This window comes from Conger conger, chromosome 8 (genome assembly GCF_963514075.1).
Source record: "Conger conger chromosome 8, fConCon1.1, whole genome shotgun sequence".
NCBI classification, from domain to species: Eukaryota; Metazoa; Chordata; class Actinopteri; order Anguilliformes; family Congridae; genus Conger; species Conger conger.
The window spans coordinates 30,518,007-30,537,080 of record NC_083767.1 but is presented as its reverse complement, the minus strand read 5'-3'; the positions used below and the strand labels follow the sequence as shown (position 1 = coordinate 30,537,080).

The window sequence follows — 19,074 nt, the reverse complement described above, 5'->3', positions numbered from 1 at the left end:
ATAATAATAAATTTTATATATATAGTATATAATGCAGCATTAGCTCTAATATTGTGATCTTGACACCATGTGATCATCGAAGCAGGTGTTTCAGTACACCAAAAAGGTACATTTAAAAAACATATGATAAGACAGTTAATAAAAGTAAGTGTTGAGCTGAATCTCAGGAGTGGGTCTGAAAAACTACACTTCCCAGAGTGCACCAGTAGCAGCAAACAGGCTGCTTGTCGCCTGAGCAGTCATCAGCACTGATTTAGAGCACCTGAGAAGGACTGGGGGAAGCTCAGTCATTCAACCAAACAATTTGCAGAGAGAAGAAGCTCCAAGTCCACTGATAAATTCAGTCCAAAGACGCCAATGGTTGGTGAAATGTTTTATTTGCTTTCATGATGTTTGAACTGTTGTTTAACATGGTCAAGTTTATGTTTAACTGCTGTGTGATTGGTTAATGAAAGCACTGCAGCATTTATTTAATTGATTTTGTGCTTAATGAGTTTGCACTAAGATATTTCATTTTGAGTTTGAAAAGAACCCTGAAAGTTTAGAATCCAAAAGGATAATACAAAGGTAAAGATGTTACATTTCTGTTAAATGTTAAAACCTTACTAAAAATGAGGATTTGTCTTTATTCCATTTAAAATGTGGACACCTCATGAAATTGTATTATTCTTTATGCCATTTAAAAGACTTAAGATTGATTAATTTAAAATGTTTAAGATGTTAACTTTTGTTTTTCTGTCTTTAAAGGTTTACAACCTATTGTGTTGACTATTGTGTTGACTATTGTGTCAAAGACCAACCAACCAAAAGAAAAATAAAAGTTTGAGTTGGAGAGAAATTGAGTTGTCCTTGCGTCCTTTGGAGGGAAAAAGAGGTGGACTTGACAGTAAGTGTCAATTATGAAGGACTAAATTAATTAACGTTACGTCCCATGATAAGGCTATCCTAGGGTATCGTTAGCGTTATCTGTTGCACCTAGCTAATGTTAGCTGCTAACTTTAAATCATTTTACTAACTATGCTACTAATGTTAACACTAGCTATGTAATGTATTTAACTATGTAAGGTGAAAAACAATTGGGAGACCCTTGTGAACCACTGCTTTGGATTGTGCAAGCACAAAATAGCAATATGAGCTTACCCACTACATTAGGTAGATATGTCTAAATTAGTTTGATGGGCAATCTATGAGATTGTTTGAGATTATATAGCCTACATTTTAGGGTTGTTAAAACATTTGGTTAATGGGGTAAAAATATTTTAAATAGGTTTTTCTCCACCCACTATATGTATGCACCCATTGCATTATGCAGACTTCCCAAAGTATTTCCCCTCCTTAAAATCTTCATTTGGCAAAAACAAAGCTATCATTCTACAATTTAAAAATATGCCTTAAATTCTTACAAACAACACAATTTATAAGATTGTTTCGTGAATATGAGAAAAGTGTAAAAGGAACTATTACATGTTATTGATGTATTCAGATTACATGCATTAAAAGGATACTTTGCGAGTTGGTAACATAATTTGGAGAAAATTGAGATGAACAAAAAACCTACTGCTTAAATGGTTATACAAATAAGTATTTTGATCCGAGCTACTGTCATCAGGCTCATTGTTTATTCTATTTATACATACAGACTGATAAACATTACAGCAAGTTAACCTGTATAGCAGCTCAATTTAACCTGTATACCCCTTTCCCAGCTCAGCCCCAAATGTATTCAAACCTTGGTGGCGCCCCTGGCTGGTGGTAAGCCACCACCTTCATAAACCAGCTTGGACCAGCATGAAATTCTTGCAGGTTTAAGCTGTTATTTCAGCAGGGTTTCCAGTTTTCAAACTGTCTAAGAGTAATTTGTTAGGTTTTTTGACAATGTTGCTGTTAGCAGATTTAATAAATATTGCGTCAGTTAAAATAAACAGCAGAATATGGAATTTGTGTATTTTGTTTTCATGTTTTTGCAGAAAGGAATCACTCTCTATATTATTCAAATTATGCAATTAAGCTACGCAATTATCAGCAAATGCCCAATGTGATGTATAACATTGCAGAATTGTGCAAACTAAGAGATAAATTAAAATAAAAAATGCTCCAGAAATTGAAGTCAGTTTTATATCCCTCATAATTTTCCTAAATTGTTAAGTGGGTCCATTTCTTTGTGGGTTTAACCTCAGAGGGTTCAAAGCAAGATACAAACCACTGGTAAGCACCAAGAATAAAACAGACAGTTTAGTTTGCTAAACTACATTTGAAAAACTGAATGAAATGAGCATTAACCTCTACCAAAGTGATGTAAAGGGGAAAGTGTAGAGCAAAAAAAAGAACTGCTTATGATCCAAAGCACCCCCCTCATCTTTGATAACGTGACTGCTGACAGCAGCAGCAGTATGAATTCTGAAATGCACAGAAACATCTTATCTGTTCAGATTCACCCAAATGCTTCAAAATGAATTGGACAGCACACATTACAGCAGAACAATAACCCCAAACATACTGCTAAAGTGGAATGTTCTTGACTGGTCAAGTCATCCAACCTGAATCCAACTGATCACACATTTCACTTGCTTAAGTAATATGAACTGAAGAGAACTGCAGTACAGGCCTGACAGAGCATCACCAGGTAAGATACACATTGCGTGGTTATGTGTATGGATCGCAGACTTCAGGCAGCCATTGAATGGAAATTAATCGCAACCGAGTTGTCAATATCACATCTTTATTCAAGATTATATTAATTTGTCCAATTACTATTGCTCCCCAAAAATGAAGGGACTATGGATGAAAGGATATGCTGTGCCATCCAAAGGTATTGGATCAGCAAGGCTAATTCCTTTGTTTTTGTAATATACGGAATATATTTGTGGTTGAGATAAGAAGGTGAACAGGAGACAAGAGTTCAGAATTTCAGCTTTTATTTCTGGGTATACACCTAAATGTGTTAAACTACACAGAACCTTTAGGTGAGAAAAAGTATTGGAACAGAGAGCCTGCAACCAATTGATATCACTAAACTTTTGCATTCTTTATTTGTGATGCTTTTCCAGGCCTTTTCTGCAGCCTCTTTCAGTTGTTGTTTGTTTTGGGGGGGATGCATTTCTCTGTAAGTTGGCAGACAGAATGTTTTTGTGGACTTCTAAATTCATCCTTCTGCTACCATCGTGAGTTACATCATCAATAAACATTATTGAACCCACTCCAGAAGCCATGCAAGCCCAAGCCATGACACTTCCTCAACCATGCTTCACAGATGAGTTTGTATGTTTTAGATCATGAGCAGATCCCTTCCTTCTCCACACTTTGGCCTTTCCATCACATTGGTAGAGGTTAATCTTGGTCTCATCAGTCCACAACACTGTGTTCCAGAACTTTTGTGGCTCTTCTCTGTACTTCTTTGCAAATTGTAATCTCGCCTTCTGATTCTTACTACTGATCAGTGATTTGCATCTTGTGGTATAGCCTCAACATTGCTGTCCAGCTGCCTGTTTCTGTGTTTGGCCAGGCACTTTTTCTTTCATTTTGTATAGAAATAAAATAAATAAATAAATAAATAAATAAAGTTAAGGCCCCTGAAAAGGGGGATGGTGGCTGGCCAAAATAAATACAAATAAATACAAATAAAAATGTTGCTGCTCTCTAAGTCTTCTTCGAACGCTTTACTGAGATACCTTCGCCCCTGCCCTGTGGCGATTGTTTGTGATGTGACTTGACTGATGTTTAGAGTTTTTTTTTTTTTTTTTTTTTTTTTTTTTACAGCTCTCATACAATGTTTCTGTCATCAACTGCTGTTCTTTTCCTTGGTTAACCTGTTCGATGTCTGTTGCTCAGTACGCCAGCGGTTTCTTTATTTTGCAGGACATTCCAAGTTGTACAAGCTATCCCAACTGCTTGTCCCATGCCTCTGGTTGATTTCCCATCTTTAAAATGGCTTGCTTTTCTCCCAAATACAGCTCCCTGTTCTTCATGTTGGGTTTATCTTTTCTAACACAAATGCAGTCTTCACAGGCAAAATCCAAGGCTAAAACCAAGAGTAGACATTCAGAACTATTTATTGTTCAATCTAACAGGACACATCTGGGAAATAAAAACACCGGTCAGTCACACGTTCCAATACTTTTGCTCACCTAGAAATGTGGTCGTCTGATGCAAAAGGTGTTATGTTCTAAGTTGTTTAACAAATCTAGATAAAAATACCAGGAAATAAAAGCTGAAATTCGGATCTGTCATGTACATCTGTCATGTCTCATGTACATCTATTCACCTCAAACTCAATTGTCTTCAGTGTATAGCAAAAACAAAGGAATTGGCCTTGCTGTTCCAATACTTTTAGATGGGACTGTACTTCTGACATGGATCACTGGATATATGGCTTTTAAATACCCTTAAATTGAAGCTGATAGTCTATACTTTAACCTCATATTCATTGTTTCATTTCAAATCCAATAATAATAATAATAATAATAATAATATACCTTTTATTGAACCCCGTGGGGTAATTTGGCCTCTGCATTTGACCCATCCTGGTTATTAGGAGCAGTGGGCAGCCACAGAGCAGCGCCCAGGGAGCAATGTGGGGTTAAGGGCCCCAACATGCTTAAATACATGGCCAAAAGAACAGAAATTGTTTCACTGTCAGAAAACTTACAGGTTGTATTGTATGCCCACTGAACACAAAAACATTTTATACATTCTTTATTACAGTATTAAAATTCAAACATTTGCATTGATTGCAGAAGTATATATGGCATAGAAAAAAGGCTTCATACAATTTTTTAAAATCACATTTCCCACTTCCTAGTGACATTATCATTTTAGCATCCACTGGTGACTATCAGAGACTCTTTACGCCAAACAGACACTCGGCTGTTCTCACAGCTGAAAAGCTCTGCATATCCTTGAAGCCAAAACATTCCAATTTCAGGCATTATGTGAAAGGTCATTGATAGGTCTGCCCAAACATTATGGGGATACCATACATTCTGTACAGTAATACAGCACTGGAAACTCCAGGCTGATGTAGGGAAACACTGAGGCAGAGAATCTGGTGTGTCTAAAGAATTTGTGTGATGACAGTGACAGTGGAAGGAGAGCTTCCATAGACTGGGAAAATCAGCCAACAGGCTGTGGTCACAGGCTGAAACATCTGCCACCCCGTAGTGCTTTAATTCACTAAAGTAACACATGTTGTGCTGCAACCAGCTTAAAAAATAAAGGTTACATCAGCCTACGTAACAGAGAAACATACTGAAACATCTGTGACAATCTGTGATAAGAGCGCCCCCTTCAGCAAAGTCAGGCAAGGGAACTGCAACTCAGTCCAACAAAGCAAATGCATAGTATTTTAATGCATACCAGGTTGAGTATATTCCTGTGGCAGCAAAAAGTTAATTGGGTTGGTGCTCTGTATCCTCAAAACAGCTATGAAAACACTTTAGTGTTGGTACAGTGACTGAGTCCACCTGCCAAATGGACTCATGGGCACTTTACCGAACACTTTGTTTGGTAATATTTGTACGCCCATATATTTAGTGAAGCATTAGGTTACATTCAGTGCTCAAGGGTTATGAGTGTTCAACTGGTATGTGCAAACCTGCAGCCTTCCATCAGACACTTTCTGCAAACCAAAGGTTAATATCTTTTCAACAAAGCACACAGAAGTATTACACTCTTCGGCATTCATATGCATAATACCTTCTTAATAGTGCACTGAAATATTCATTTTAATCTTCAAGAACTATCCAACAGTTTGTGTGTGTGTGTGTGTGTGTGTGTGTGTGTGTGTGTGTGTGTGTGTGTGTTGGGGGTGGGGCAGGGCAAAGAGATGGCACCCCCAGTTCACCCACTCAACCTCAGTGCTACTAAATGACAACAAATTACACCTCTTTCTTTGGCTGTGGTGTCCACAAGACGATGCAATCAACAGCATGTTTCCTCCAAAAAGAAAACATGGCTGCAACCAACATCAAACAAACATGTACACGAAGTTCCCTTTTTTTAAATATATACATTAAACACACATTTTACATAATATATTTACTGTTTTCTGCAAAACACTCCACATAATACATTTTTGAAAATCTGGTGGTTTCTCAGTTCTAGAGAAAGATGTGGGAACCATGAACAGAACAGCAACAGCTGCATGCTAGGGGGAAGCATATTGGTTAGAATTTGCTTAGATATTGATTTACGCCAATATTAAATACAACCAGTGGTTTCTCCTAATTGACCCACACGTGGTCAGAGATTATTTGAATTATTTAAGCACAAATGAAAATTAAAGACGTATTCAAGAATGTACAAATTTAACTCTTGCCACTTGCCTCAAAGCACATTATACGTAAATGATGAAGATTGGCTGTGTCCAGTAGAAGATTACATGCATTCACACTAGGTCAAATGCTGAAGTGTTTGTTGTAAAAACAAATGAAAACCAAAAAGTATAATAGTGACAGTCCATGTGAGAACCAGAGACACTTCTAATATTATTCTTTGAGGTGTTCTTGAGGTGAACAACATTTTTGACATGGGGGGGTGGAGGGTTACCACATAGAAAAGTATCAAGGATTGTGACCTACACTAGGCTGCACTTGTTAAGTTGAAGTTGTTTCAAAGCTTTTATTTTGAAAGGCCACTCTTGTGCAATGGAGAACCAGAACTCCAGGAAGAGGTAGTTAGAGAAGCGGTGGCTCTTCCCCTCCAGATGACCACACTGTTTTTCTCTCTAATACAGACATGACAGAACTGTGGACGAACTCAAGCATAATGCAAGCTTTGTGGTTAGAAATCTCTTATGTATGATAGCTATACATATGTCACAAATACAACCAAAATAAATAAAAAAGGATCAAAAACTACACGTAACCTTAACCATGCAGGCAAAAAATAAAAATTAAAACAACAATCCAATGCAACTTGTTGAAGTGAGACAAATGTTTTCAAATCAAATCAAGTGTTTTAAACTTTGGTTTGAAATCAAATGGCTTGAGCTAGATGAACACCACATGACACCAACAACAAGAAGAAACAAAACTTATAGACTTTTTGATTCTTATCAATCTGTTGTTCTTATTATAATTAATAAGAAAAACTCATTTTCATCAGTCACGTGATTCCCATGTAATTCCTAGATTTGTGTATCTTCCTGAGTGATCTGGCCATTGCTATGTTATTTGGTGCCATTACTGTCAGCCATCTCCTGGACCAAGTTTCTACGAAGAAACAGGAGGTATCCTGGCAATAGGAAGCCAGCCATGGAGAACATGAGCAGCCCAAAGTTTATCTGTTTTTGTCAAAAGAGAGAGTGAAATCAGTCACAGCATATTGGTGCCTGTTTCTAAGTAGCAGTAGCAATAGCATCTCTGTTTTTGCATCTAACTGCTTAACGGAGCATTAGTGCCTTAGTGTAACAGCATTTCAGGGCTCTAGCATTGGTCAGCACAGCACAGAAAAGAGCGTGTCATTGCATTAGTGTTAGCAAAATCCAAAGAATGTCAGTCCGGCTAATAGTGTCTCTAAGTATAAGCTCCTCGATATCATGCAGTGTAACAGTGTATCTAGAGTGATAGTATTAGAGCAGGCTAACAGTGTCTTGGGAGTATTTGTGCCTCATTGTTACACAGTCTCACCCAGTATGGGTCCCCTTCAAGTGGCCCCACCATGCCAATGAAGAGGAGCTGCTGGAACAGGGCGAAGACAGCGCTGATCATTGACTGCAGGCCTGTCAGGGTCCCAAAGTGATTAGAGGGGTACCTGTGAGATAGAATGAAGGAGGCACTGTGAATGTGTACAGTTGATGACACCACCCACTCTGGCTGTTGAAGAGCTAAAAGTTGCAAAAAAGATAATGTGCACGCTCGATAAAATATGCGATGGATCATTCTTAATACACCTCACAAACCATGTCACCTTGTTGTGAAAATGCCAACACAAACCAACCCAGTGGAGATCGAGCTTGGGAGACGTTCAAACGCAGAGTTCATGAGAGATAGAGGATAATGGTTCTTGACCGTGATGTTGTTTAACCCCCTATAAGCAATGCAGAGTCTCGGCCCTCCTCCTTTTCCACAAAAAAGAAGCCAGCGCCCGCTGGTGAAGTAGATGTCTGATAAAACCTCTCACCAAAGCCTTCTCTATATATTTCTTCAGGGTGGTGCATTCGGGAACTGACAGGGAGTACAGGGAACTCCTAGGAGGTACTGTGCAAGGATATAGGATAGGTTGATGGCATAGTCATAGGGCCGATCGAGTGGCAAGGTGGTAGCATGCTGTTTGCTAAAGACCTCAGATAGGGCTGCATCAGGGGGGACGTTCACCAGCAAGTGGAAGTTGAGCACTACCATCACGCTTGTATCTCCCAACCCAAAGGAAAACTGAGGCATGCGGCCTCAAAGAACTCTGAATCGGAGAACTCCTCCCTGTTCAAACCGTCAACTGGAGGATTCCAGTCTGCCAGTGGATCCCAGGTCAAACTCTCCTCCCTGCCTTCTGAGGTAAGACCCTCTACAATCGGCAGGAGGCCCAGCTTCCTCATAATTGCTGTCCATGCCAGGCTCTGACCCAAACCCGAAGCTTTCTGGAGCGGGAGGATGCCTTTTCCACACTCGCTCCAGTAGTGCAGTTTATGCCAAACCAGCCAGGACCAGAGGTTAAGTGGGAGTCGATTTAAAAAACTGAATGCGCTCAGTATGTTCCCCAAATGAGACATGCATGAGCACTAGAGCTATGATCTCTTTTACTACTCCGGTTTCCAACGGGCGACCGCCCAGGTCAGAAACACAGCAGGGTTGCGCTAGGGGGTGAAGGGGTATCCCCTATTCCCTAGCCCACTGAGTGTCCATGAAGCACTCCACAGCCCCTGAGTCAATAAATGTCTCAGTGTTCTGTGAGCACTGGTCCCACCTTAACTGCACTGACAAGAGGATGCAAAACATTTTATTCCTTCTCCTACTCTCTTTCTCTCTCTCTCCTGTTCCCTGATATGATTGGCATAGATAGCCATGGACATCAATGTGTCGAACATGGACGGTGGTTCAAGGAATGCCAGCGTGACCTTACCAGATCAGCGAGCGCATTAAGAAAGAGAGACTTTAGAGGACCCTCAGCCCAACCCCTTTCACCTGCCAAAGCCCAGAAGATAATGGAGAACCCTGTCTCATTACCTTGACAGAGACAGGTTAACCTCATTGCTGCGTCCTGGCCTGAAACATCATGTTCAAAGACCAAGGCTTTTCCCCCCACTCATGAGTGGGGCATGTCACCGGATGAGAGGGTCCACCCAGGTGAGGGCAGTCCCAGTCAGGAGTGACAAAGAAAAATGCCACCCGCAACTCATGGGAGGTGAACCGGACATTGGGAGAGGAAGCTACGACACCTTCCCAACTCCCCGTCCTAACGCAGCAGGAGCTGGAGATTGGGCTCCCTGGCAGTGACAGGAGTAGGTAATAAAGGAGGGTTCTCGGGTTCAGGTGCTTGGGAGACAGTGGGTGGAGCTGCGATCGCCAGATGGCAGAGACTGCCTGCTAACTCCCACAGACAGTGCTCTTGGCAGCAGAGCTGGTCAACTAATGAGCCCTGTTGAGTCAACTTGTGTACTGTGATGTAGTGGGATCGGAGAACCAGATGCGATCGTGAAGGGATCAATAAGCTACCCACGGGGCCATGGGGTAGCTACTAGTAGGGAAGGTAAAACACAAAAAGAGAATAAACTCCCCAGCGAAAATACCAACACAAACCAACCCAGAAAAGAGGGCGGAAACTCTAAACAGACTTAAATGGGGAAAAAATATTATTGAAAAAGTGTAACAAAAAAAAGGAAAGAACATAGCCTCTCACTCCTCAAATGATGACAGATGAATGATGAAAACAAAGTAGGCTGCCTAAATTAAGGGCAGCATGGCAAGGAGCACAGCAGAGGGCGAGAAAAAGAACAGAAAGCATGAAGGTTACTAATAACCCAGCTGAGAGTGCGGGAAAGAGTTCGTCCAAAAAACCTGTGGGAATTCTTTAAGCAAAAACCCAATAATATGGTGCTTTGCACGCTGTGCAATACCGTATGTCTGAAATCTAGCTAGAGCTCTCGTATTAATGTAAATGCAGCCATGATAATTGTTGGAATTGGATTGGACTGGACTGTTGGAATTGTTATAATGTATGTGCGTGAACTATTTTTCAAGGAACACTAGCCTGAGCCGTCTGCCCAGTTGCATCAGCACCACTATCTGCGTTGCCGTCACACTCGCCATTTCAACACACACCCCATTGTCTTAAAGCACTATACTCTTAAGCAACACGTCCGTCACAATTTGTAACATAAATAAAATAAAAATCACTCAAATAACATACCATAAATCACAAACATTTGTGTGCTCAGCGACCACACTCCCGTCCAGATCCCCGTACTGCTAACTCTCACGGCAATCTGTGAGAGGCAATACACCTCATTCAAGACACTGGCCTTGCATGGATTATGTCTCAAAATAATTAATGTCGGAACAAAACTGCCCCATAAATTGCTTTCAGTTGATGTCTATCCATCACCCACACTACAGTACAGTGAGCCTATAGTAGCCAGCTAGGCTATCAACCACCACCTAAGGTTACAATAAACAGGCTTATTTCAATTCAGCTACTTCACCATTTTAGGAACTAAAAATGTATTAATTGACATGATCATTAAAACATTGTACTTACAAGTATGATTGTTTTCCAACCCCGACTGGAGAATGCTGGAGAAAGTCTGACACAGGTAAAAAGTTCACTCCATACAAAGGGCCGCCATTCATGCTTTGAAATGTTTGGGGCGTTATGGGTTTATTCAGCACAGTAATCCTGCTTTGTGAAATACCACCAGTTCAGATTGCTAGCTAGCTACAGCAGATAGTGTAGCTAAAATGGTACACTATACATGCATGTAGCAACAACTGCAATAAACCAACAGGGTCCACTAAGATAAACGTTTAACATTATAATAGACCAACTGTTAGATTAACTAACACAAAGGACCAGAAACAGAGGCGTTGAGCAGTAGGCACAGAATGGCTAGACGTTAAGGATTTTCAGCCATCCTCACATATTAAAGTGTGTTCAGACCACTTCAGATCACAGGTAATCTGACCAGAAAAATTGTAGAACATAACAAGCAAGCTCACTAGCTAGCAAGCTATATTAACAGTCCACCAATCTAGAAAATCAGCACAATCACAGTGCCTAGCCAGCCGCCTAGTAAACATGTTTAAAAGTGAATAATTAATTAACAAGAATCACCACCAGCGAAATTGACTAAATGTACTACCTTACCTCTAGCTAAATTAATGTCCACATCCACAAAATCGTGACAGCATCCTCCGTCCTTACAATGAACTTACCCAGGCATTTTTAAACCTGGATCATTTATGTCTAAAGTTAGCTCTGTACCGTAGCTTGTTTGAAGCACATGGCTATGTGTTTACAACGTGTCATGGGAATAGGTGGGGTTTGGAGTTATTTTTGTGCAGTCTATTACATTACATTATTGGCATTTGGCAGACGCTCTTATCCAGAGCGACGTACAACAAAGTGCATACCCATAACCAAGTTCGCTGAAAGACCCTAGAGGGAAGTACAATTTGAACTGCTACCTGTACAACAAAGATAAGGCCAATATGGCCTACGAGGGCCAATTTCTTTCTTTTTTTTTTTTGAACAAAGAAACAAACAACAGAGCAAAAGTGACCAGAGTTAACTATCCAAACACTGCTTACCTAGCCAACTAAAAATACTGATACACAAAGCAAGTCACAGAGACAACAATTAAGGCTCACAGGGAGGTAGGGAGGGATGGGGAGAGGTGCTGCTTGAAGAGGTGGAGGTTCGGAGAGGGGGAGGTGCCAAGCGGCCTGTGGAGGCTGAACGAAGAGGTCTGGCAGGGGTTAGGGCCTGATGATTTTTTGTAGATAAGCTGGGGAAGACCCCTTAACTGCTTGGAAGGCTAGCACCAATGTTTTGAATTTGATGCGAGCCATGACAGGCAGCCAGTGGAGGGAAGTAAGCAGGGGGGTGACGTGTGAGTATTTGGGAAGGTTGAAGACCAGACGAGCTGCTGCATTCTGGATAAGTTGGAGGGGTCTGATGGCGGACACTGGGAGGCCAGCCAAGAGGGAATTGCAGTAGTCCAGGCAGGATAGAACCATCGCTTGGACCAGGAGCTGGGTCGAGTAGGGGGTGAGAAAGGGGCGGATTCTCCGTATGTTGTATAGGAAGAACCTGCAAGTCCGGGTCACCGCCGCAATGTTATCGGAAAGGGACAGTCTGCTGTCCATCACCACGCCGAGGTTCCTTGCGCTGGGTGACGGCGTGAGTATGGTATCCCCGAGGGAAATGGAGAGATCCAGATGAGGAGAGGTATTAGCAGGGATGAATATCATTTCAGTCTTGCCTGGGTTGAGCTTTAGATGGTGGTTGTCCATCCAGCTCTGGATGTCCCTCAGGCAAGCAGAGATACGGGCTGAAACCTGCATATCAGACGGCGGGAACGAGACGAAGAGTTGGGTATCGTCCGCGTAGCAGTGGTAGGATAGCCCATGTGCAGTGATCACAGGGCCAAGGGAGCGAGTGTAAAGAGAAATTCTATGGTCCCTCCACATACACACATTAATCTAATGAGTAAATTAGCTGAAGCCATTGTTTAATGTCTCATCTTTGCTAAATATTGATTTATCCACGCCGTAGGGATCAACACCGCCAGTAAGATTCATATTTCCTTTGCATCTTCTCTTTGCTGTCCCTGTTATATTTTCCATACGTATTAGTTATCTGTTGTAGGAAAAACTTTTCTTGACTGTGGCCATGTCTATGTCAACAAAATGGTCGCAGTTAACTACTTCCAGGTTTTGCAAATACATACACCTGATAAGGTTAGGTCAGGAACACCCAGTGACTAACTTATAGTTCCTTGCAGAGGTACATTCAAGACAGCGAACATTCACGGCAAACTATATTTGCAGCAAACAGTTACTGTTGAACACATTTTTAATACAAATGGATGCGACTTAGATCTAACAATACCAGCTAGCTGATTTGTAGCTTATCTGTGCTTTATTTTTTAATACTACATTACATGAATTGAATTACATTAAAGTGTATTATAATAGCCAAATACAGTGGTACCTTGACTTACAAGTGCACCAACTTACGAGTTTTCCGAGTTACGAGCCGTCGCTTGGTCGTTTTTTTGCTTTGTGTTGCGAGCCAAAATTTGAGGTACGAGCAACTGGTTGTGCGTCGGCGCTATTTAATGACACTTGCCTAACTCATTTTCGAAACATTCTGAAAGGGAGGAAGAAACAAACCTCCTTGGACAGGTTTTTATTGAAACACCCTGCAGATGAAAGTGAGGACAGCGTGGCGAAAAAGCCAAAAAAACTATGAAGAAGATTAAGTTTAGCGAAAGTGAAGTGAAAAAAAAAATTGTAGCAATTAAGGAAAAACTGTTTATTTCTTTACATTCTATTTATTTTGTTTTATTATGTTTTTATACAATACAGTGCTATTTTTCTTATTTAAAAACACATAACCAAAAAATTGGGGTGGTTTTTTGGGGCCTGAACGGATTAATGGCATTTCAATTATGGTTACACTATGACCCGATACTAGTTAAGTAGTTATAGCCTTAATCTATGACAGGAATAAGTTCACACAACAGTCTCTTGACATGCACAATTACTCATACAACACTCGTTATCGAAAAAAAGTAAATCATCGTTACCGGTACTCGTCTAAAACAAGTTCTTGAATCATCCCTATTATTCACACAAGAATTTCAATTAAATTGCTTAGATTGCAACTGTAACAAATGTACAGATCCATTATGGTTTTAAGCGCTGTTCGTGGCACGTTTCCATTAACCCTCTGGGGTCTGAGGGCAAAATGAGGAAAACTAGTGACTGTGCCATGCTCTGACATTTGTGTAATTTTAATCAACTTTATATACAGTGATTCCAAAGTGTTTCATATCTTTGTTTCCAGCTACAGTATTATGGCAACAATAAATAGGTCAGAATCATATGTTGGTTGTAAATTGCTCTAGAATCACACAAATTGTAAATAGTAGTTTGGAACGTGCAGGAATGATGTAAAAACACATACTAATGTACTGTAACAACATTTTTGGATCACTGAAATTTGTTCATCCAGGTCTTGGGTATCAAGAGATGACAAAATATTGTAGCAAATCCTATTTTTCAGCACCAGTTGACAATGAGAGGGCGACTGGCCTTTCTTGAATATTTATGTGGTAAGCAGTCCTGCCAGTTAAGTAGGCTTTTCACACCTGGCCTGACCCCTCCCTACCTCTAAGACAAAGCCTTTCCACAAAGCAATACTCAGTGAGCCATTTAGAAGACAGAAACAAATATTTTTTTTGATTCAGTAATTTATTGAAATCACCACACAAACTACATACAATGAAGATGCCATTCTCAAACACCTAAAAGTTTTGTGTGCCATTTTTCAAAACAGTTCATGTTTAGCTGCAAGCACACAGAGTGTTCTGTTTTTTCCCCAATGTCCATTAGAATCACTCATAAATTCAGGACAAAGTGGTAACTTACAAATGCACATTACTGGATATTCAGACGAACACAGAGAGAAGTTGAAATGCAGCACACATATTTACCAATATGATCGTAAGAAATACACTTACTCTTGGAGTTGGTCTGTTTACAGTATGCTAATATCGATTGTGCGAGGACACCCAGTTTTAGAATCATGGCTACCCCACTACACATCACATATGCATTATTTTGAGAAGCAATGGTTAGAATGTGGGGATTTACAAACACACATATTGCTGAAGATTGATATACTAATGATGTCCAGTCATCCATGCCATTTTCTGTAATGAAATGTGTTCCGTGATGAAAAATGTTTACCTCCAAAGAAGTAAATAGCCTATGTTTCTGTATGTCATTGTATCATGCTTTACAGTTGGCGTTCTCGCACATGGCATCACCCTTCCCCTGCCAGAGAATAAGTATCAACTTGTTTAAATTTGAATGAGAGTGGCCGGAATTTGTGCAAAGCGAAACTTGCATATTAATGAGTAAAGATTAAGAAATTGCAGTGGTCTTATTCATCTAATTTAAAACATTTTAAAACTATTAATATTATGTGTCAATAAGTGCATTGGGAAGTCAAGATTCTTAGGTTTCTGTCAATATATTTGTTGCATCTGTATGGTGAATCATCCAAATAGAAAGGAAAGTTGATCTGATCTTGCCGACCCCAGAGGGTTAAGTAAGAGAAAGTAATGCCAACTAATGTCACTGATGCTGTCAATTCAATTGGCACGATGTATTCGTATAGTGTGTTCGACTCACGCAAAGCGACACTGTTTCAGATCATTGCTTATGTGTGCAGAGCTTCAGTTCATTGACCAATAAAATCAAATTTTCATCTGAACCGCAACACTTTGGTTGCCGTTTTTGGCAGGAAAGTGATGGAAGCGAAAACTGCAAAATCAGTGCCATGACATGTAGGGCATGACATTTTTAAGGGGGCATTACGGCCCAAGAGAGGGGCAATGACGGCTTAGGCCATCGTGGCTGCCGGTGAAATTCCTGACATCTGGCAACCCTACAGTCACCAAATTCATTAATCATTGAAAGGTTGATTAATCATTCCAAAAGGCAGCACCAGGCAACGGTACCACGAGTCATGTGTGGCAAATGCTGATACTTTCTGGCATGCGCCCCCAATGGAACCTAGCAGTACCCCTTCAGTAAATCCAGTTTGGTTTCAAAACTGGCATGGCCTATCCTATCAATGCAATCATCAATACAGAGGATAGGATAAACATCTGTCCTGGATACCGCATTGACCTTCCAGAAATCGATACTGAGGTGGTGAGCCTCGCATTCCTTCGCCACCAAGAACATATACTATACTATGTTCCACCACCTGCTGCACAATTCTCCGCTTCTGAGGTTTCAGGCAATATGGATGTTGCATTTAATCAGTTATTTAATATAATAACATTCCAAGGCAAACCAATAGTGGACGGCATGTGTCACATGCACACCAGCCCAGGAAATGGACTGTTACACTACAAAGGAAAAAGATGGTGTACATGCTAAGGGAGGTGTGAATGAAAGGGCTGTAGAATGCAGTACTCACACGGCAGCATACAGCCCACCACAGCATGAATGGATGAACCCCCTCACCATTGTATGGAGGATGAAGGTGAGCAGCTAAAACAGAAGATTTGCAATGAAACCACAACTATTAACAATCATAAAAACAACAATAACAACTTATGCAATAAATACACTTTACTTGGAGTTGTTCTTGCTCATGTAAAGAGCACTTTATGGACATACATGACAGTATGCACAGTACATCCCGTGTATTCTCCACTAACCTGTAAAGGAAGGTTGTCAATAAGAGAGATGATTCCGAAGACAACCAGCAGCAAGTTGGTAAAGGTGAAGGCCCGCATGGCATTGGTGATTTTCTGGATTTTTCTATTTGGAGAGGATGGGGGTGGGGAGAGGGGCACACAAGGGAAATATATTATGTTTAATGAGAATATCAAATACCGATTACTAAGTACAATAAAATGGAACCTATTTTCAATTGCTCTTCTCTTTTCAATTGCATACTACTATATTCCTCACTTCTGTTCTTCGTCCACATAGTCCTTCAGTTTCCAGTCCATGATGTAGCCAATCATAGGACAGGTCACCAAGCAGAGCAGCTGCAGGGTCCCGAAGATGGAGGAGTAGAACCCCACTAAGAAAGAACACACAACACAGCAATTACACACTCACTACTCAATCACAACACAGCATTTACACACTACTCACATTCATAACACAGTAATGACACTCACTCCTCACTGTCACAACCCAGCATTTACACACTCACTACTCACGATCACAACAGAGCAACTACACACTGACTACTCAGTCACAACACAGCATTTACACACTACTCACTCATAAGGCAGTAATGACACACACACTGCTCACAGTCACAACACAGCATTTACACTCACTATTCACCATGACAATTGACCAATGTTCATAGCAATTACCCACTCACTACTGATTTTCACAACACAGCCTTTACACAATCACTACTCACACTCACAACACAGCTATTACAAACTACAGTTTATTTCTGCTGAGGAAATTAGGCTACACATTCTAGAACTCAATTATTATGCCTGAAGCTAAAAAGGTTCATTCTTAAACTCATAGCAAAGTTTATTCATAAACTGAAGAATTTTACAATTAAGGGAAATAGATATTGCCGCTCAAAACATGTTGGGCTGGGAATTGGTCTGAACTGGTCTAGCTACCAGCTGTTTCAAAACCTAGCTTGGGCTGTTTCTTTTTTTTTTAAAGGAACCCAGTAAATAGGCACAGTCACAACACATTAGTTACACGCTCACCAAACACTGTGACAGAACAGTGTCACCATAGCACTAGAGCAGTCTGTCATTAATACTTGAAAAATAAATAAAAGAAGAAAAACAGTGACGTTGACACAACCAATACAAACATATGATGCAATCAGTTAAATGGCACATGGCCAATGTTCAACTCGACACAGTGCACAAAGAAGGACAACAAGAGAAAAAGTGCCTCTCCTCGCCTTTTAGTGGAACCAAAAAGACATACTCACCTTTCTCCTCCGCCTCATTCTGTATTTGCTCTGAGGCTGAAAAAGAGAGCCGAGAGAAAGTTAGCAGGGCATTACAACTCCGTATAGCTCAGTGTACAGTACAGAACTGCGACTCCGTACAGCTCAGTGTTCAGTATGGCACTGTGACTCCATACAGCTCAGTTTTTGGTATGGGACTGTGACTCCACTCAGCTCAGTCTTCAGGATGGCAGTGTGACTCCATACAGCTCAGTGTTCAGTATGCCACTCTGACTCCGTACAGCTCAGTGTTCAGTATGCCACTGTGACTCCATACAGCTCAGTTTTTGGTATGGGACTGTGACTCCACTCAGCTCAGTCTTCAGGATGGCAGTGTGACTCCATACAGCTCAGTGTTCAGTATGCCACTCTGACTCCGTACAGCTCAGTGTTTGGTGCAGCACTGTGACTCTGTATAGCTCAGTGTTCAGTAAGGCACTGCGACTTCATATAGTTCAGTGTTCAGTACAGTACTGTGACTCCGCACAGCTCAGTGTTCAGTACAGCATTATGAGTCTGTACAGCTCAGTGTTTGGGATGGTACTGAGATACCATACAGCTCAGTGTTCATTACAACACTGTGACTCTGTACAGCTCAGTGTGCTGTATGATACTGAGACTCCGTACAGCTCAGTGTTCAGTATGGCACTGTGACACCAACCGGCTCAGTGTTCAGTATGACATTGTGCCTCCAACCAGCTCAGCGTTCAGTACAGCACTGTAACTCCATACAGCTCAGTGTTTGGCGCAGCACTGTGACTCTGTATTGCTCAGTGTTCAGTAAGGCACTGCAACGTCATATAGTTCAGTGTTCAGTACAGTACTGTGACTCCATACAGCACAGAGTTATGTACAGCACTGTGACTCCGTACAGCTTAGTTTTTAGCTTGGCACTGTGACTCCACACAGCTCAGTGTTCAGTACAGCATTATGAGTCTGTACAGCTCAGTGTTTGGGATGGTACTGAGATACCATACAGCTCAGTGTTCATTACAACACTGTGACTCTGTACAGCTCAGTGTGCTGTATGATACTGAGACTCAGTACAGCTCAGTGTTCACTACGGCACTGTGACTCCGACCAGCTCAGTGTTCAGTATGACACTGTGACTCCATTCAGCTTAGTGTTCAGTACGGCACTCTGACTCCAACCAGCTCAGTGTTTGGCGCAGCACTGTGACTCTGTATTGCTCAGTGTTCAGTAAGGCACTGCAACTTCATATAGTTCAGTGTTCAGTACAGTACTGTGACTCCATACAGCACAGAGTTATGTACAGCACTGTGACTCCGTACAGCTTAGTTTTTAGCTTGGCACTGTGACTCCGCACAGCTCAGTGTTCAGTACAGCATTATGAGTCTGTACAGCTCAGTGTTTGGGATGGTACTGAGATACCAT

General features: G+C 41.1%; 1 protein-coding gene across 1 annotated transcript in view; it reads right to left on the bottom strand.

The window, feature by feature from the left end:
- Nucleotides 1-4,675: 4,675 nt before the first annotated feature.
- Nucleotides 4,676-19,074, bottom strand: part of LOC133134937 (large neutral amino acids transporter small subunit 3-like) — a 40,621-nt gene continuing 26,222 nt past the window's right edge. The window contains exons 10-15 of the mRNA XM_061251556.1: nt 17,662-17,697; nt 16,650-16,764; nt 16,394-16,496; nt 16,150-16,223; nt 7,626-7,749; nt 4,676-7,279 (exon numbers count right to left, since the gene is read on the bottom strand). Coding sequence (XP_061107540.1) covers nt 7,166-7,279; nt 7,626-7,749; nt 16,150-16,223; nt 16,394-16,496; nt 16,650-16,764; nt 17,662-17,697 — 566 coding nt within the window. The 3' untranslated portion in view covers nt 4,676-7,165. The remainder of the gene's footprint in view (nt 7,280-7,625; nt 7,750-16,149; nt 16,224-16,393; nt 16,497-16,649; nt 16,765-17,661; nt 17,698-19,074) is intronic.